At 35.0% G+C, this 20171-nt stretch overlaps 1 protein-coding gene across 2 annotated transcripts in view; it reads right to left on the reverse strand.

Annotated features, from left to right (window-relative positions):
- Window positions 1–2360: 2360 nt before the first annotated feature.
- Window positions 2361–20171, reverse strand: part of LOC132156818 (collagen alpha-1(XIX) chain-like) — a 56567-nt gene continuing 38756 nt past the window's right edge. The window contains exons 25-34 of one of the 2 annotated variants that reach the window (XR_009437501.1): window positions 19751–19795; window positions 19575–19637; window positions 17466–17501; window positions 14293–14337; window positions 13771–13923; window positions 9979–10045; window positions 9250–9381; window positions 6082–6159; window positions 3839–4096; window positions 2361–2680 (exon numbers count right to left, since the gene is read on the reverse strand). Coding sequence is in view for 1 of the 2 variants with exons in the window: in XM_059565853.1 (XP_059421836.1) it covers window positions 3993–4096; window positions 6082–6159; window positions 9250–9381; window positions 9979–10045; window positions 13771–13923; window positions 14293–14337; window positions 17466–17501; window positions 19575–19637; window positions 19751–19795 (723 nt within the window). In the remaining variant the exon portion in view is untranslated. Of the gene's footprint in view, window positions 2681–3352; window positions 4097–6081; window positions 6160–9249; window positions 9382–9978; window positions 10046–13770; window positions 13924–14292; window positions 14338–17465; window positions 17502–19574; window positions 19638–19750; window positions 19796–20171 lie in introns of those variants that run through there. The other variant, XM_059565853.1, reaches the window with a different exon arrangement.

Genomic DNA, 20171 nt, shown 5'->3' on the forward strand with positions numbered 1-20171 from the left:
TGAAGTGAAAAGCTGTGTGTTCTTAAATACATTAAGGCATTTTAACTTTAAATCAACGCTTCTGGCCAAAGCAAGTCATTCCCCTGTTGTCGAAACACATTTTATAACAGTTTTAGACTGTTCTTGCCTGTAAACAATGCTTGATCTCTGCATATTTCTCTCCTGATTCAGATAAGATGGCTTTTTTCCCTGAAGAAAGCAATATTATGATAGAGGACTTGTATTTTAACTGGAAGCAACAGTTTGATGTAAAAAAAAAAAAAAACTCATAATGATGGATTTGTTTATAACAAACATTCATCTTTTCATTTCACAAGACATTAATTGAAGGACTGGAGTCATGTGGATTACACTGTGGTGTTTTTATCAGCTGTTTGTACTCTCATTCTGACGGCACCCATTCACTGCAAAGGATTCACTGGTGAGCAGGTGTTGCTAATTTTCTCAAAATCTGTTCTGATGACGAAAAACATCTACAGTATATCTTGGATGCCTTGAAAGTCAACCCTTTTATTTATTTATTTTAAGCAAATGTTTATTTTTGGGTGCACTATTTCTTTAAGTGCCAAAATTCTTTCTGAGGCCACTGGTCATATTCATATACAATGCACTCAACATTCTAAACAATAGCAATGTAAGTGGAATGCTGAAAGACTGAACTTGAGCATCTTAAACAATCTAATGCATACAGTTAACAAAATAGCAAATCTTTGTCCAGTACATAATCTAAGCTAAAAATTAAAGGTATTGCGATTTGGCATAAAGTCACACAAGCATGAAAAATACTCAATACAGCTCAATTAATATTAACAAATATTATACATTACACAACAACAACAACAAAAAAAACAAAATACAAACATTTCTCAAATCAGGCATCTACCTCTAAAATAATAGTAATGAACCAAACATGTTAGTACATTCATAGTTTAATCTACAACAGTCTCCAATGGCAATAGTTCTCAACTTTTGCCTACCATTTAAACCGAACTGATTGACCACATTTCACAATGGATTGTCATTAAGTCAGAATAATACAGTTGCATATTGAGACACGTAAGACACTACTGTTTCCCAATGAATGTTAAATTAAACATTTATTAAAACAATGTACAATTATATAAATATGCAAACCAAATTCATTTGCAAAAGCACAAAAAGGCAAAGCAACTGAAAGGATGTGTGATACTATATCTGCCCACAATGAGAAAAGAAATAAATTGAAAAAGAATCATCTTCCAGATATTCCATCAGGTGATGCAATGCATATCAGGTAGATGTGGAGTTTTGTCTTAAGACTGTCCTTCAAGTAAGTCCACAGGTTTAGCCCTTGAGAAGAATATTGTATCCATGCTACATGTAATTAATAGACCATTTCTGTAAATTAAACATCTGTGGTTAACGGAAAAACAACACCTATATCTCATGATAAATAAAACAGATAAAACAAGTTAATATAAAGGAGACAAAAGATGCTTACTTGGAAGGATTCTCTCTAATGTGTGTTAAACATGCAGTTCAACAATCTCTCACAAGAGTCTTATGTCCTGAACCATCCAAAAAAAAAAAAAAAAAGTGTTTAACTCTCAGCAGAGGTAATCTGGTACATTACATAAAAATAAGAAGCATAAAAAGAATGAATAAAACGGCAAAAAAAAAACACTTAAGAGTTTGCTTTGTCACACTTAACTGTTGGTGCAGTAGAAAGAAAGAAAGATATCTGCAGTTCTTAAAAGTCTTAGTTTGACCTTCCATAAACTGAGGCCTAAAAAGGTCTTAAATCGGAGCTTAAATCATCAAGTCATGGCTTTAAAATTTGACACGCTTAAAAAAAATCTATATCTTCCTCAGAATTTCTGTTTAGATTTCCAATCCAATTATTTAAGCATCCTTAAATCAAGATGGATTACTTTGGAATCAGACTGAACATATCAAGTCTTGTCTCCTGAGAAACTGAACAAAAATCTTGATGTTATGCTTAAAACTAGAACAAACATCTGTCACTGGGGTGTGAAAACTTGTTTTTCCCATTCAATTAAGTTTGTCTGAGCCCACTAGCAGTTATTTTTCTTGTTTTAATCATTAATTAAATTCTTCTGATCAATGTCTCATAAAACAAGACTTCTTATTTGATGTAATTTCGCTTGTCAAGTACTGTAAATGACCTTTAGACATTTGCACAGGAAATCCCTACACCCCCCCCCCCCCCAAAAAAAAAACTGAAACCTTTCTGCAGTGTGATCAGAAGATAAAGTCAAATATTCAGTAGCATAGGTATTCAAGCCATAAGCTATTGTTTGTTTGCTTGTTTTTGTAAAATGAATTTAAAAATCATGGGGATCTATTAAAAGTTGTATTACAAGAAAATATTGACATACTGTGTTCCGTTCGATTTATTTGGTTTTCTTCTATACTTGGTCTTAAATGTACCTTCATAAAAACTCTGGGGGAAAGGAAGGAAAGAGAGAGTTCAAGAAAGCTGTAATGGAGGAGGACTGGGAAGACTGAGATGAAAAAGAAAGCAGCAGAAATGCACCAAAAGCAGAACGTCACAAACTGTCATCCGCCCACATGACTCCAGCAACCTTCATCTTCACAACAGAGCCAGAAGGATGAAGTCAAAAGATTCAACGACTCGTATGCGCCTTCAGTTGATGCTGGATCAAGACATTACAGATATCTATAAAATAAATAAAAACTCAATCCAGACTGCAATCCTAAACTTGTACACAAATAAATAAATGAACTCAATTACACAGAAACATGGTCTTAAGACACATCGCTGCCCATGAAAAGTAAAACATACAAAGTTTGATGTGAACTGGCTTGCCATTTGTTAAACTGTTGAATATGAAATTGACAAAGACGTCATCTTATAAAAAATATTCAAGTAACATGGAAGGACGCTTTCCATACAAAGCAAAAGAAACTAGAGATAAATATATTCAAATGCAAATAAAAAGCACAAAAACAAACCAGGTACACAAAAAAATATACATACAACACCAGTATGAAGGTGTTCTTACATACATCTTATTGTATTAATGTCTTATTTTCCTGTAAACAATTAAAGCTTATTAATATCATGAACCGTTTTCACCTCACCAGCACTGACCAACACCGCAAAATCAATACAATTATTTCATCATTCTTTGCTGTGTTTGTTTTTGAATTATGATACCACTTTGAATATCTGGGATTCAAAATCTATAGAACATTTACTACTTGAGTTATGCTGATTACATAATTTGTAATTACAAATATTTGTGAATATATTTATTTATAATTCTTAAATAAATAATGGAATACTACAGTACAAAACAAAATTAATTCAAATTTAAGAAATTCAAATTTATCATTATTATTTGATAATTTACTGTGAAATATTACATTGAACATTTTTATGGTTTCTAATTTTACTAGTGGTCTCACGTTTCAATATGCATCTGAGGTGATAATCATGATGATAACTTCCTTCTCAAGCAATGTTCCTCACACAGGGCTGGAAAGTACACTTATTGAAATATTTTTCAAAATGACATGTTTAAAAAACAATTGCAATGTCTGTTATTTACAGTAGCTTAATATTTGTTATCATACTCTATTTTAGATTGCATAGAGCCATCACAAATGAATCAAAACTCAACTTCACAACAAACTGAAGAAAATAAGCAAATGTAAATTCTCATTCCACCTGCATTCGCCATCAACTTGTCCGGTGTGATTAGTGTAATGATGAGATTTGAATTCTCACGTCATACCCACAAAACATGGGAAATGAGTGCATTGGTCACAAATATGGGAAATGAAACGGAGATAAATGATGAAATGACATCACCAGTAATGGCTGCTCTGTGTGGATGACGTTTGCGTGTTTCTTCTCCTCCAGCAGTGATCCTATGTTTGTTTCAATAGGATTTAATGCTTGTGTAGATGAGCTGGTTCACAGGTTTCCAGGATCGAATCGGGTTTTGATGAGGATGCGTCAGATCCTACCCGTCCCGCCTGGCGTATGGATGGAAGCAGTCGCTGGGGTTACATCTTCCCTCTGGCCCTGGATCACCTTTGGGACCCTGGAGTCCTCTTCCGGGTGAGCCTGTATAATCAAGATTTCTATGAGCAGTAATAATAGTGATCATTTGTAAAAAAAAAAAAAAACCTGTTATTTAAAGGCACTTTTACTGTACAGTGATCATGACAAAACAGTGCAGTATATAAACACAATAAAACTTCTTTTTATGGGCTCGTTACCCTTTAACTGCAGAGGATGAGAGAAATAGGGAAATCAGAGCTTGCGCTGATAACAGTGTGCTGTGCAATTATAAAGAACCCCCAGTCTCTTTTGTATTTTTTCATTTGAAGAAAAATCAGTGAGCACTTTGTACCTTTATAAAAGAGCAGTTCATTAAAGAATGCCGTAGTCATTAGTTTGGTGCCATTATCTCCCTGTGCTTTTTTAAAAGTAAAACATTAAAGCACCAATTTGAATAATTGCTTCTGTCTGTATGTTGCAGATTTTAAGAGTGTCAAAATTCCAAAGAACGGCCATCACAGAAATGTATTTACAAGCCTTTCTGGCCCCCAACAAAAACACAAAGCAAGGTTTTTTCTTTCTTTCTATAGTTCTACATGAGTTTGAACTAGCCTGTCCATCTTTACAATTCAAAAAACACATGCTATTATATAACAGATAATGTACTTCTCACTCTTAAAAGCAATAACCAACAACAAGATCCTTAGTTTTTTATTTTATTATTATTATCTTTACTCATTACGTGGTGTCACGGCTCATGTATTAAAGGAATGTTCTGAGTTAAAATACATCTTAAGGTCCAATGGTAGTATCTGAGGCATGTGGTCCAAGAATTATTCAATTTACTCAAAGCAATTCTATGGAAACCTACAGCCAAAGACACCATGAAACGTTTAGAGCAGAAATACAAAGGACTTAAAGTACAATTTGTATAATTTGTAAGATTTTTGCAGTAAAATATCCAAAAACCACTAGGCTAGTGTTACATATTTTGTCCAGCTGATTACTAACAGTATCTCTAATGTTTACAACTACTTGTAAATCATGAGATAATTCCCATTCTAAACAGTGACACGGGGCAGTGCAGTCGCCTGTCAATGACGTTAGTTACCCTTTATGACCGCCTTTACTGACAGAAACCACATGACAACAGTGTCGTGGACAAATGCGGAAGTAGCTTCGTGACAAATTTCAACTGGAAAGAGATGCCGATCTCGCTTGTGTTTTACTCGACAGGTGAGTTGTTTTGATACGTATCTTTACAGAAAACGTTTGCTATTATAACGATCAACAAGATTAGTATTATGGGGCATACACACCAAACGCGGGACATCGCGTCTCTAGATCTGCGCGAGGACACATCTGATCCATAGTCTTATCGTGTCTTTGCATTGACTTTGTATGTATTCTACTCGCGCAAATCGTTGAACTCGTGTTAAATCCATGATTTATCTTTCCGTCTGATTGATGGACATCAGCTTGGTGCCATCATTCCACGCTCCTTCTTAGCGTCATCAAACCACGCGATTGTTATTGTTTTGGTAGTGCGCCCTCTCATGGCAGGTCCTACAACCTGTACCTTTAAGAATAAAGTTTGGGGTCGATAAGATTTTTAAAAATGTTTTTGAAATTCTCTTCTGCTCACCAAGACTGTATTAATTTACAAAAGTACAATAAAAACACTTGATACTGTGAAATATTATTATAATTTAAAAAGCTGTTTTTTATCTGATTATATTATAAAATGTAATTTATTCTTGTGATAGCAAAGCTGAATATTCAGCTGCCATTACCCTAGTCTTTAATGTCACATGATTCTTCAGAAATCATTTTAATGTAATGATTCAGAACTTAAGATTCAATTATATCAATGTTGAAAACAGTTGTGCTGAGTAATAGTCTTTCTGTCATCTTTTATCAATTTAATTTATTTGTATTAACAACAACAACAACAAATCATACATAAATTCGAAAAATATTTTTCTGCGGTAAATAAAAAGCAACGTCACAGATAGAAAGTCAACTTTAAAATGTTCATCCAGAATTACCTGGTGGGCCAGTGGGGCCTGGAGCTCCTGGAAGTCCTAACCCCATTTGACCTCGTTCTCCTTTCTGCCCTCGATACCCTGCAGGGGTAAAACACATAAAAATGCAATTTCAGATATACAGAACATATAAAATCCTTTATACAATCTATGCAGGCAGGAGTAATTATGAGAAGGGAGAGTAATTGTCATAATGATTTTATTATAATTGTTTGTACTGTATTCCATTATTACCACCTTTTACTAACAGGCAGAATTTAGCATCACTACACTATTTAATTAGTACTTTGTTAAATGATTAAATCACTGGCATACTTTAACGTAACAGTTCAGCAAAAGTGCTAGGTGGAAACTTTACATAAGGCCCTGTCCAAATCTCCCATATTAAACAACAAGACTCAGATCCTTCAGTTTTCTAAGCCCTTCAGGAGTAATGACAAATCTATCTATCAGAAACACGCTTTTAAAGTATTTAAGGAGCACCACAAATGCTGACAGTGCTGGACGGCATGTCACACACAGCGGGCAGGCAAACGAACAAACAAAAACACATTAGCTGATGCTGATCTTTTAGTCTTGTTTTCACACACTCAGTAAGAAACCAATCTTTATAATGGCATGCAGAAGACTGCCTCCAGTCAAAATACACATGCATTAGTGATGTGTTTCCTCTGAGGCAGACCGAGTCTAGCCTGAAAGAGAAACACTGTAGCAGTTAATAAACAAGAAAATACCCAAGAGATGCCAAATAATGCAGTAATTGAGAGTGTCACCAGTACCAGTTTTTGCATGTGCAACTTACACAAGCAAACACACTAACTGACAAACTAACTAAAGTGTGTCTGGACACCTTCAGATGCATTCATCCAATGCAATGACATTCCACGGACGGACTGCACTCTACCTGCAGCATCATATCACATCATGGCTTCCCGTGGCCGCTCACAATCGCTGCATTTCCACCCCTGCTTGAGGGGGAGTTCATACTGCACATTTATTACAGGAAAAAAAAAGCGGCAGGGGGAGCTGCAATACAATACTAGCCAAATGCAGCCTGCTGCAGCAACATCTAAGATCTTTCTAAGATCTTAAATTTAAAATAGTTTTTCATACTCAGAAAAAAAGACTAAACCTTGTGGAGGAAGAAAAATGAGAATGAAAACATGAAATATTACATAGAAATAAATGTTCATTTAATTAATCTTAAAACGGCTTTGCACTTCCATAAAATTTGCATTTTTGCTCATAGAAACCAGTAGCAAATGTAAAAAAAATCTTAAAAAATGTTGTATTGAGATTATTTAAATCCTGGTACATTTCTCTGCATAAAATTACATTATTTGACATTCATATAATATTGCACACACAGCATAATAAGTATAACTGGGTATGTTCTTGGCATGCAGGAAAATATAGTTTAAAATATAAATTAGATACATTTGACTGAAACCAAGTTAGAGGATTTCATCACCCTAGAAGATTTAAATACAAAAAGTTACAAAGGGATTAAAAAAATGCTATCCCCAAAAAATTGTTACAGAAAAGCATGGCTGATTACACTGCGAAAAAATAGTTGCATAAGTAGTTGTTGCATAAGATGTTATGATGTTATATGACTCTCAAATTGCACGAGAAACATCAAACTTGATACAGTAAATCATTTAATTTTAAGAACATTTTCAAAAAATTAATAAGCAAAGATAAAAGGCACAAAAATCACATAAGGCAAAAGCATTTAAATTCAAGACCAGCATTTAGAAGCGTTTGAGGAAACCACCTCTTTCGGGTCACAAGAGAGGATACAAAGATGTATTAACGTTGCCAATTCTTATTTAGTTTAACTCCAAAGAAAACTGACCCGAGTGGAATTAATGTGACTCAGATGTGTAAAGCGACCGAGATTGCACAGATATTTTTCTTCATTTTAGCACATCACGTGAAAAAAAAGTGTATAAATTGAGGATTCCAAAGGAGGACAGACTCCAGCAGAGGATGACGAAAAATAATGAGGAAATATTACCCACAAACTTCGTCATCAACATCTGACAAAAAAAAAAAAAAAAAAACCTGCTGATTTTCTGACTAAGCAGGGTTTAAAAGTCCTGTTTTTAATTTCTTCCTGATACCACGCATTGTGGATAAATGTTCCTTCTCCATCAATCTCCAAAACAACACAACACAAAAACACTGTAAAGTAATACAAAGTGGCTTTTCAGAAATTTGCCTGCTGTTAAAAATGCATCGACACAATCTGGATATCAATAATACAATGTACACAACATAACATATGTATATACACTCAAAGTATGTTTTCTTTGCATGGACGTCACTTATTAGAGTTCAAATGTACACAACAGTCTTATATCTTGAAAAACATCACAAGAACTCAGACAGAAGCAGCAGAACCAAACTGCAAGTCATTACTGATGAGAAACGTTAGAGGAGAAGCACATTAGTTGCCAGTCTTTGATGAATGCTCAGAATTGCTTATTTTCTCACTCCCCTTCGTTTTTTTTGGCTGGGCTTAATCCAACAAAGTGAGATATTGCGTGGCTTTTTCCATCTGCTCACTTCTTCTCTTTATCTTTCTTGCTCTCACAAGTCTGTCCAGGGCGATATTACATTCTCCTATTCTGGGTCGGTTCTTCATCCGTCTTCATATGTCCCGCCAGGCTCTCGGCACCATATGCTACTTTGTCATGCAGCTATCTGCTTTCCTTCTTGTCTGACGTAGCTAGCAAGATTCCTGTGAACGCCTTACACCCGATATCACAGTCAACGGCCATTTTTGCATGCATTTAGTGAGGACTTTCTTGCTCATTTGCTAGGTTACTTTGAACTTGAGGTTCAAAGTTTGACTTGGCCTAAAGAGCAAAATAACCTCAACCTACTCAGTTCAGAGTAACTCAATTAACAAGAAGCAATTGACGCAGTACAGCTAACTAAAAAACACACACACATAAACACTATTTTCCACCAAGAGAGAGAGAGAGAGAAAAACAAAACTGGAATCCTTGAGAAGAAAGCAAAAAAAACTTAATACTGGGGAAACAGGAGTCATATAAATAATCACAGTCTTGTGCTTCTGGGTTTTTGTGTGAGATGAAACCATCATAGGAGCAGCGTAAAGAGGTACGTAACATGTTTAGTCTTTTGGGTTTTGACTCCTACCTTGGGGACCTGGAGGTCCTGGCTCTCCCGGGGGTCCTGGGGAGCCATCATTACCAGGTGGCCCTGGAGGGCCTTGTCGATCCGGTGCGGCTAATATAGCTGCTGGTGTCTTCTGTAGCAAAGCATAACTGTCTGAAAATAACAGATTTAAGAATATGAATTACACTATTGTATATATAACTGTTAGTTAACAAAATTCCAATTTATCCCACAGTTTGCAAAAAAAACATTAGATAGATGGGAAAATAATATCAGAACAGAGCTGTCAGTTAACAAAATTTTGATTTGTCCCTTAGTTTGTTAATAAAATAAAAATGTTCAGATTTTCGGAGCCCTTTGGTAAAGAGATAATTTGCAATACTGTTAATGTCGATAACTAATTTTATCTATCCATTCATCTTAAATTAATGAAAAAAACTGAATAACAAAATAATACAAATAATATTACAAATTGTAAAAAGTGTACGTTTTTTGTGTGTGGTAGTGGACAATAAAACACAAGCTGGGTACACATTATAAGTCACTAAACTTAATATTAAACTGTTGTTATTTTTGAAGTCCCCTGGTAAAGAGCGTATTTGCAATATACTTAAGTGTTGATTGTCGTCTTTTAAATGTCTTACAAAGTTCCCGTCACACATGCACGGAAAAAAACTTAAAGCCAAAAAAAAATCCTCATCCACCGGTGGAGACCACAACAAAACACCTCAGCAGTGGCAGATGATGTACCTTTAAATACACGCAATACTTCATTTCGGATGAATGTTTTAATTTCCTCCAAGGCAGCTGTATCACCCTGCAAGAAGAAATGAAAGGAGAAAAAAGAAGGCAGAAAGGGAAAACAAACATCAGCACAACATGATTTGAAGATTAAAAAGTGCAGCTACAAAATTGCAGCAATTCATGTTTTATTCATGCTGAGAAATGTTGGCGTTCTCAGAGATAAAGGGATGGATGACACATAATGGCGTAATCACCATCTCTGCTCAAAGCATCTTGCCGTTCATGATCACTGCTCCGCACAGGAGGAGGCCGGAATTTTGAAGAACATCTCGTAGGAAAACAAACACTTCCTTCTATTCAAAAACATACCTTTCACAGTTCAAGGTCATTCTTTCAAACGCTCAGAGGCCCCTGTGACACTCAGGCTGCAAGCGCAGCATCCTCACATCCCTCACCTGAACGCTTGTGGAGGGTTAAAAGGAATTGGGCTAATGCATATTCAGAGTTTGGAGATTCAGCGATCAGTCTAAAAGCCCTTAATGTGACTCATGTCAGGGCCTTAACATACCTAATAACACAAGCGTCTTTCGCCAATTTGACATCCACATGAAAAGCTTGCAGACAGTGTCACAGAAGGGCGACTTTACAAGGTTGCTAGGTAGCAACAGTGAAAAATTTAAAGAAAAAGTGAAAGTGAATGATTGCATGCATTTAACCCTCGGAGGTAGATAAACGAATCAGTTTGTTTTTTAAAATCCCCTAAAGGGACTTGGATTACTTTGTCAGTTTTGATAGTACAGATAAGAGCAATACATCAATTGAATTTGTAAAGGGTCTACTTTTATTTGTATACAAACATAACAAGCACCTTGTGCTTTTGTAAAATAAAGAAAACCAACAGGGTGTGCTTTCTGCCGCCTTGATCTCTGTGATCTTCATTTAGAAATGCGTCAGCGCAGGGGCTTGGTCACATTAGATATAATGAAGGGAGACATGAAAAACAGACATAGCGTTGTTTTCATATGGATTACTTTATCAAAGAAATTCTGTTTTCGGCGGCACTTGTGTAGTTTAAAAGTAGACATGTCAAGCTTTCTATATTTATCTCTCTCGTGTCTCTTCGTTGAGTATTCACGGAGTTACAGTTCATTTTAATGACGTGTTTGTAAATAAAGATCAGCGCAGACAAAGGCTGAAGACAGCACACCTTGTTTGTTATCTTTATTTTATAAGTGCACAACGTTTTGTTGTTATTATGTCTGTATCCAAAAAAAAGTAGACCCTTTACAGATTCGATTGATGTATTGCTCTTATCTGTACGATTAAAACTGAAAGTGTAATTTAAGTTCTTTTCGGGGTTATCAGGAGAAAATGACTCAAAACGCGTATCCGCGTTAATCGACTTCAAAGGGTTAAGCTTGGAACAAAAAGTCCTAATAGTTGCTTTGAGATGGTCTTGGTGAGTCTAGCATCAATTTCTGTTTGTAAACTATTAAAGTTGTTATTCACTGAGAGAAATAAAATCTCATCTTGGCACTTTCATAAAACTTTGAGGAAGCGGTGATGTTTGATTCATGAAATAAAAGGTACTTTTATACAGATCTTTTCAATGATTCAGTTTATCCACTTCACAAAATAATTAATGACCATGGCTCAAAATTTAGTCTGCTCCTCACAGAAAGTTGTCATACACTACTTTTAAAAGTTTAGTGTTGACAAGATTTGTTAACATAAAAATAACAATACTGGCTGCACTTTATTTGTTCAAAAACAAATAAGACATTATGAATGTCTTTTCTGTCACTTTTGATCAATTTAATGCATCCTTGGTGAATAAAAGTGAGTGTTTAATTAATTTTTACTGACCCTTAACTCATGAATAGAAGCATACAGTAATTAACTTTATGCAATTTTTATTGTGCTTTTGTGTTTTTTTGAAGCTTAGCAGCCCTAGTTCTCATTAACTTTCAATATATAAAAATCAACTAGGATATTATTCATAAATTCAGCTACTGTGTCCAACAGAAAAAAAAGTCTGTCATACTGGAACATGACTTCATTTTTGAGTGAAATATCCCTTTTAAACTATAACCCCTATCATCCTTTAAAGAGCATTAAGGGCTAGTTCACCCAAACAGTTGATGATAACCAATGACTTTCATACTAAAAAAAGAATGGATATCATCAACTGTTTGGTTACCAACATTCTTCAAAAATATGACCTTTAAAAAAAAAAAAAAGAAAAAAAAAGAAAGAAATAGTTTTACGTTTGGAACAACTTGAGGGTTCGTAAATGGTAATGTTCATTTTTGAGTGAACTATCCCTTTAATGTTTGTAGTTGTGGTTTAGAGGTGGAGTTGCGTAGAGCTCCTGCCACTACTATATCCTTCCACCCCTGCGACACACACAATACACTCTTAATGGTCCCTTCCTGAGTGACATGGCTGTGAGTTTGTTTGATTGGGAGCGAGAGCGTTGGATATAGGCCTCGCAGCGGGCGGCTCATTGCTGCAGACTGTGCTTTTCAGAGGCTAATGGGTTTGCCAACACATGTGGGTAATTATTGTTATGCAGAGATCCTAATGATTTATTCTGAAGTGTTCATGGGTGTGTTATGCACAACAAAGCAATCAATGATGGTTGCCCTCTGAATAGTGTGGGGTGACCTGCGGTTATGGATCCAGGACGGGGGCCAGGAGGCTGGTGCAGATTGGGAGAAAGCCAGCAACTGGATCTTTTACGGAGGTCAAAGATGTACTCCACCTCCAGAGGACTATGCAGTCACTGTAATCTGGAAAGGGTTCACGCTGACAGTGATTTTATTGCTGGAGGTTATCGAGTGGCTGTACAGTTGATTGTAGTGGGTGTTCATGCTGCTGAAGGCCCTATACGGTTTATTTGATTGGCTGTGCCTCTGGCTGTGCTCCTGAAAATCTCAAATGGGCTGTATTGTTTGACACTGAAACCCCTTTCTTGACAGAAATATTATGTAGTATAAATATAGTACTAATGTAATAGTATATTATGCTCATGTACTGGTGATGTTGCTTCAAATTCCTTTAACCGTCAACTGGCATTGCAAACCAATGATTGTTGGTTGCTTTATTGCTGTAAATCTCTGTTGGTGTGAACATTCTTTAACCCTGTAAAGCCTGACACATGAAAGTTGTCAGTAAGAGTTTTTGAACAAAGTCTCTTATTCTCACCAAGACTGCATTTATTTGATAAAAAATACAGTAAAACTGCACAAGATTTTTTAAATATGATCATTACTTAAAATAACTGTTTTCTATTTTAATATATTAGAAAAGGTAATTTATTCCTAAAATTGTGAGGTGAATTTTCAGCAGCCATTACTCCAGTTTTTAGTGTCACATGATCCTTCCGAATTCATAGAAGAACAAATCTGTATGCTTATCTGGTGCTCAAGTAACATCATATTTTCTATATTGAAAATTATTGTGTTGCTTAATATTTTTGGATATTTTTCTGGATTCTTTAATGAACAAAAAAAACAATTGAATTAGTACAAATATATATTACAAATTATTTCTGTCACTTTTGATCATTTAATTTTTCCTACAATTTTTTTAAAAATACCAAAAAAATAAATAAATAAACCTTTCAAATGGTAGTGTACATATGTTGGTCTCAGTATTAGCAGGCCTGAAGAAACCAATCCAACTTCAGAATTTTCTGAATGTGTGGTGAAGTCGAAATGGAAAGCCTTTTAGAACAGTGATTTAACATACTACATCCTCTCTTTATGGCTTGTTTCTGTAGGATTATTTACATACCAACAGACTGACAGTCCCTGGTGTTGTTAAAGATCCAGGTGTGCCTGGTTCTCCTTTCTGTCCAGGCTGTCCCTGAGGACCAATGCCCCCTCTTTCTCCAGGTTTGCCTCTTTCTCCCTGTACTCCTCTCTCTCCTGGAATCCCTGTATCTCCCTGCAAAGCCAACACCAGAATATAAATAACAGAATCTAAACAACACAAGCTGACTATTGTGAGCTCCCGCAACTTCAACTGATAATAGCATATGGCTATATTACATTCAATGCACCATATAAATAATCAAAACCGCTACCTGGAGATTAGAGATTTGTAGTCATTAGTGCAACATATTTTAATATTATTATTTTTAATTATTGATATGTTTAATGATATGCTTTCTTCTTTGTATTTCTCCTTTTATAGCTTTCTTGTCACAATGAAGAAATGGTTTCTTTCATGCCATTTACACAACAGTGACATTGATTATCACACTGACCCTTTTATAGTGTATGCAATCCATCATAACGAAATATGAAATCTCACCCGTTCTCCTTTAGTACCTCTGTCTCCAGGTCTGCCTGTGGCTCCCTATGAAAATACATAAGAGGAATCTGAGAAATGAAGGAAAAAAAGCATAAAAGTATATACACATGTGTGTGTGTGTGTGTGTGTGTGTGTGTGTGTGTGTGTGTGTGTGTGTGTGTATGTATGTATGTATGTATGTATGTATGTATGTATGTGTATATATATATATATATATATATATATATATATATATATATATATATATATATATATACAAAACCATATTTTATTATTTTTTTATATTTTACATTTATTTTATTATTTTTAAGGAATAATTTTTGGAATAATTAAAAAGCCCTCTGTATGTCTCCAAAGGTTGGTTTTGTCAGATCTAGCAAATGTCTAGGCACTTTTTTTGGGGGGGTCCCTGAAGTAAACCCTCATACATACAGATGGCTAAACTGCGCTATTTTTCATAGACCGCTCCCAAGCCGCATTAGAGGAATAAAATTATTTGGCTGCTTTAATGGGCAAACTTTTCCAGTTATTCAGTCTAGAGCAGAGCGAAAAACCTCGGTGGATTTACAAATGACCATTTTTTCCCCAAACTCATCAAAGCCGTGAACCTATGTATCTCTCTTTGTCGTCTTCCTCTCTCTCCCTCTCCTCTGAGACCGCTATGTAGAGAAACACCTCTCATTGTACTCCAAAACCACTCTTGCATTCCTCCCTCCCCTCGCTTTCCCATCTATCTCTGCTCCTCTCTCGCATCAGGGCTCCCACTAGTTCCTCGGGGAACATCTCGGTATCAAATTCTCCTGTTGGATTACAGCAGCCGAGCAAAAAAGAAATGCAATCTAGCCTGCGTTTCTAAAGCGGGCGGCACTTTGTGAAAGCATCCTCAACCATCTGCTTTCATCCACACCCCCATCAATGTCTAACAATCTCTCTCCTCCTCTCTATTCCCAGGCTCCTGATGAGGAGAGCTTAAAGCCATCACTGTGCCCACTGAATTGTGTTTCCCTCAGCCCCTGCCATAAAAGAGATGGAAAAGAAAAAAGAGAGGACCGAAAAACTCCCTTCCTGCTAGATGGCACTGTTACACCACCGAAAGAGACAGACGGCCATCCATGAACGAAACAAGGAGGGGGAAAAGAAAAGAAAATAGAGGAAATCTGTGTGTTAGAGTGGTGCAACACCCCGCAAACACGCAGTCGTGCCATTTGAGAAGATGGTGACGTGAATGAAAGTGAAAATAAGGCCAGTGAACTTCCTCCAGATGATCCAAACCCATTTGAACCTTGACTTATCTAGGAGAAAGTATAAATGGGGGAAAAGGTGAAGCGCTTGTTGAAAAATCATGGTTTCAAATCCAGCTTCTTGCTGCTCCGTTCTGCTTGAGCCAATCAAGTTAAACAAATACAATGCAAGTTAAATAAAAATAAAGCTAACAACAACAACAACAAAAAAAGTGTTATTTGAGCTATACTATTATAGTTTGTTAATATTTTGAATTAGATTTTATTTTTTATATTTTTAGCTTTCACTTTAGTTTTAAAGTAGTATTTTTGTGCATTTTACATATTTTTTATTATGTCTATAAAGGTTTATTTATTTTGAGTTATTTATTTCAGTACTTCAAGATAAACAACAACAACAACAAAAAAGATGCCTTGGCCACTAGCTGAAATAAAATACATTGACATATCTAAAATAAGTTACATTTTATTTTTATTTTCATTTAACATTTATTGTAAGTAAAGCAATTGTTTAAATGGGGTTTAGTTTTAGTTTAACCATAATAACTCTGAATTGAAAACAATCTGAAATAATAGACTCTTGTTGCCATGTCAGATAACAAATAAAGTTTGTGCTAAAATTACTAAAACTGTGGTTCACTTTAGAGATTGAAATAAATCTGAAATAATATAATATAAATAATATAATAAAACTTATGAAATTGAATTACTAAATTAGATTAAAATACTTAAAATATATATAAAAAATTATATATATATATATATATATATATATATATATATAGATTAAAATAGTCAAAAAATAGAAACATTTAAATTAGCAATTAAAATGTCACCATGTCAGACAGCAAATAAAATTAATACTAATATTACTAAAACTATAGTTACTATAATAACTAGATTCAGATTAAATTACTAAAACATTATAAAAAAATTAAAATGAGATATTAGAATATTAAAATTAGAAATGTTACAATGTAAATAAATAAAATGACAAACTAAAAGAAATTAATAAATGGAAGCTTTAAAAAAGAAAAGCAAAAAAAAACACTAAAGTAATATTCAAATGAAAAGTGAATATTGCAAAAATCTATTTCAAAATATTATTAAATACTATAACAGTTATATAAATAATACTAAAATAAAATTGGTCATAATTATTACTGCCTGATGTTGCAGTTATAACATTGACCAGTAGAGGCAAACTGGATCAAGTTAATCAGCTAAACCTCAAAACCTTGTCTTACTCCGATACAAAATAGCTGACCTGGGCGTTAGCAAGATGGTCAACGAGCAAACTGACTTCTGACTCATCCTCTGCTCCATCTCGCTCACCTCATTAAAATCTGCAGATGCATGTTGCATTTACAGTGTTCCTCTGTCTGTGACTGAGGCGTATATTTGTGAGCTTTGTGTTGGAGGCTCTCTGATGTGTCTGCTCGCTGCTGTAAAGTGCAAGTGCGATATGTCACAGTTCTGCTGAAGATATGCATTCTGTTGTGACAAGGCATCAGAGAACAGAACATTTTTTGTTTGACGTGACAAGGCTTCGAAACTACAAACTCTGTTTGTAGGGGACATTTAATTAGTGATCGCATGCATTATTCATGATTTAATGGCTCATGAGCAGGATTTTATCCACACTGGAGAGCATTAGCAGTGAGTAAGCGGTCCTATTATTGAAAACTTTACAAGACTAATGACTGGTGTTGGGTTTTTATTTGCTCGGGAAAGAGAGAAATGAAGTGAGACAGAGATAAATGTAGAACAGCACGGATCCGAGTCTAACCGCTATCCACTACTCGCTGGCACAAGTTATTAGATGCTGCAGGTATGAAAGTAAAAGCATTAATTTTCTGCTAACATTACCATATTAGGGATACAGTACAGCTGAAGCCAAAGCTCTGTCATGCATATACTGTACACACATACCGTATAGCCTGGAATTCCATCTTTTCCCGGCCTTCCCTGTGGAGGAGACAGAACATTCCCATCAATCTTTGCAATCAAAACAACTCTGCATTGTTTATAATATCCATACATAACTAGATGGGGTCCAATGTGCACAAATGGTTTGAGATGCTATTACAAAACTACTTTCATAATGTTCTTTTAGAAGTGAAAATGGAAGAAAATTTATTCCATCCATCCATTTTAAAGTGTATCAAAAGTATCCACACTCTTCTGGGTGCTACTCGTCATCACATTACACAAGTAAAATGTGTTGCAAACACTGGCAACTTTGATGTAGTTTAGTTCGTACTTGTAGTTAGTTAAGTGCACCTTGTTCTACTAAGGTTAAGTGTGAACAATTAGGACTCAAGCTACATAAACTAGGAATAAATCGCAAAATAATACCTGAAAGAAACAGGAATTCCCAAGGGGAATTCTGTGTATTCAGCGGAGGTTCTGAAGGCATTACGGCTGTGAATAACGAAGCAATTATATGAGACCCGTACAGCCACTGTACTCCTTCACTGAGACAGCCAATCAAACGTTTACCCCAGTGACTGCACTCATTACCACAGCACAAACCAGCCGGGTTTAACACCACAGTACAGAGAAGAGAAGTACGAGGAGATTACTCTGTGCTATGAAGTGAGATATTACAGCCAAAAACATTTGCTCTGGTTTGTAGAGAACAATCTGACACAGAGCTCTGCTTTATGCTGCTATATCACACTATATTTGTGTCAATCATAGTAATTCAGCCAATCTAAACCTCTATGATTCCAATTGTGTAATATATCTGACGCTTGTTTACAGTGATTTTTAGCATTCTGAGATCTCTAATTAGAAACAGCCCAGACTCAATCAATCATGAATCATGAATCAAACTACAGGCCAGTGAGCAGAAATCAAGAACTGAAGAAAAATAAACTCCAACAGAATGTTTGTGCCAGGACTCTGAATTCACAGCGAGTCAAACTGTGAATCAATCAGCAGACTAATCAGTTAATTAAATCTGGTCTGCAATTCAAGGATGGATCAAACGTTGGATCAATCTGTTATAAGATCACAGAGTTGAGAACAGAAGACAGAAACTAATGAGAACTAAATATTACTATTTAGGGTGTAGATCACAGACAGGTGCAGCATAAAAGGTAGATTAAAGGTAGATCCAGTGACCCCCGGGGCCACAAAGGGGACCACAGAAGATCTTAATTATAAAAAAAAAAAAAAAAAAATGCATTTGTACTATTTATATGGACAGCCTCAGTAATAAATAAATAAAAAATAAAGAAAGAAAATAAAATGCATACAGTTATATTAATATCAAAAATTATTTTAATAATTTGAAATCATTTGTAATTATAAGTAGCATTTATTAATATCAATATTAAAAACAAACAATACTACTCATAATAGTATTAATACTAATAATTATAAATAGTGCTGGACAATGATTAATCGCTTTCAAAATAAAAGTTTTTGTGCACATAATATGTGTGTGCACGGTGTATATTTATTATGTATACAAACGCACACACATGCATTTATATATTTAAGAAAAATGTTATGTTTATATATTAAGTATGTTTATATATATATATATATATATATATAATATAAATTAAACGAGTATAAATATATACACATACACGTAAATACATTGTAAATAAACATTAAATATATCATATCATAAATAACAATAATTATGTACACAAAAATGTTTATTTTGGTTATGATTAATTGTTGCCCAGCGCTAATTATAAATAACTATATTTTCTGAATATATTTTAATAACAAATCTGTAAATAAATAAATAATGTGATTCTGAAAATATAAATAATAAATATTATTATTATTAAATATAATTTTTCCTTGCATAGTATATATTGGTTTATATAGAGATATAAATATATATATATAAAATATAGAGAGGCTTTTATATTTTTTTAAGATGACCCTCACAAGAAGTTTCAAATTTTTGTGGGTCTAATCATAAAGACATCTGAAAACCGCTGCTGAAGTTTACAGACAGGTGTTCATTAGTGTACACTGCAGATTACAGGTGTAATGAATGCTACGATTGCTCACAGGGGATCCAGGAGGCCCTTCAGGTCCAGGGAAGCCAGTCTCTCCCACAGGCCCTCGTTCTCCCTGTGTGGAAAGACAAAAGAGGGAAAATGGGACATCATCAGTCTCGCATGATTCTGTTGCCAAAACCTGCCGTATGATTGACAGCTGCTAACAAGCAAGAAAGCAAATCTCACCGGCTCTCCAGGGATCCCTGGCTCACCACGTGGACCAGGCTTTCCCTATCAGTTACAGGAACGACAAGAAGGAGTTAAACCTCAAACCTGGTGTCCATCTAAACCACCCGTAGGCTGAGAACATGGCTTAAACATCCACTACTTTTATCTAAAAATCCATACATGATATGAAACCTTTATCTTGTGACAGACCACTAAACCGTCACAGCTTCAATGTAAGAAAATCCCATAGGAACTGTGGCATTAAATATGCTTATCCAACACAACTAAATAGATGATATCAGTTATTTTACAGTCCAGTATTGTACATGTCAGAGACAGAAGTATATCTTCTAGCTTATAATATAGGGTTGCACCAATACAAGTAAACATGAATTAATGAATGTATTTGATTCTAAATAAAATTAAACGTTAGAAATAC

Source organism: Carassius carassius, chromosome 14, assembly GCF_963082965.1.
Source record: "Carassius carassius chromosome 14, fCarCar2.1, whole genome shotgun sequence".
Classification (NCBI taxonomy): Eukaryota; Metazoa; Chordata; class Actinopteri; order Cypriniformes; family Cyprinidae; genus Carassius; species Carassius carassius.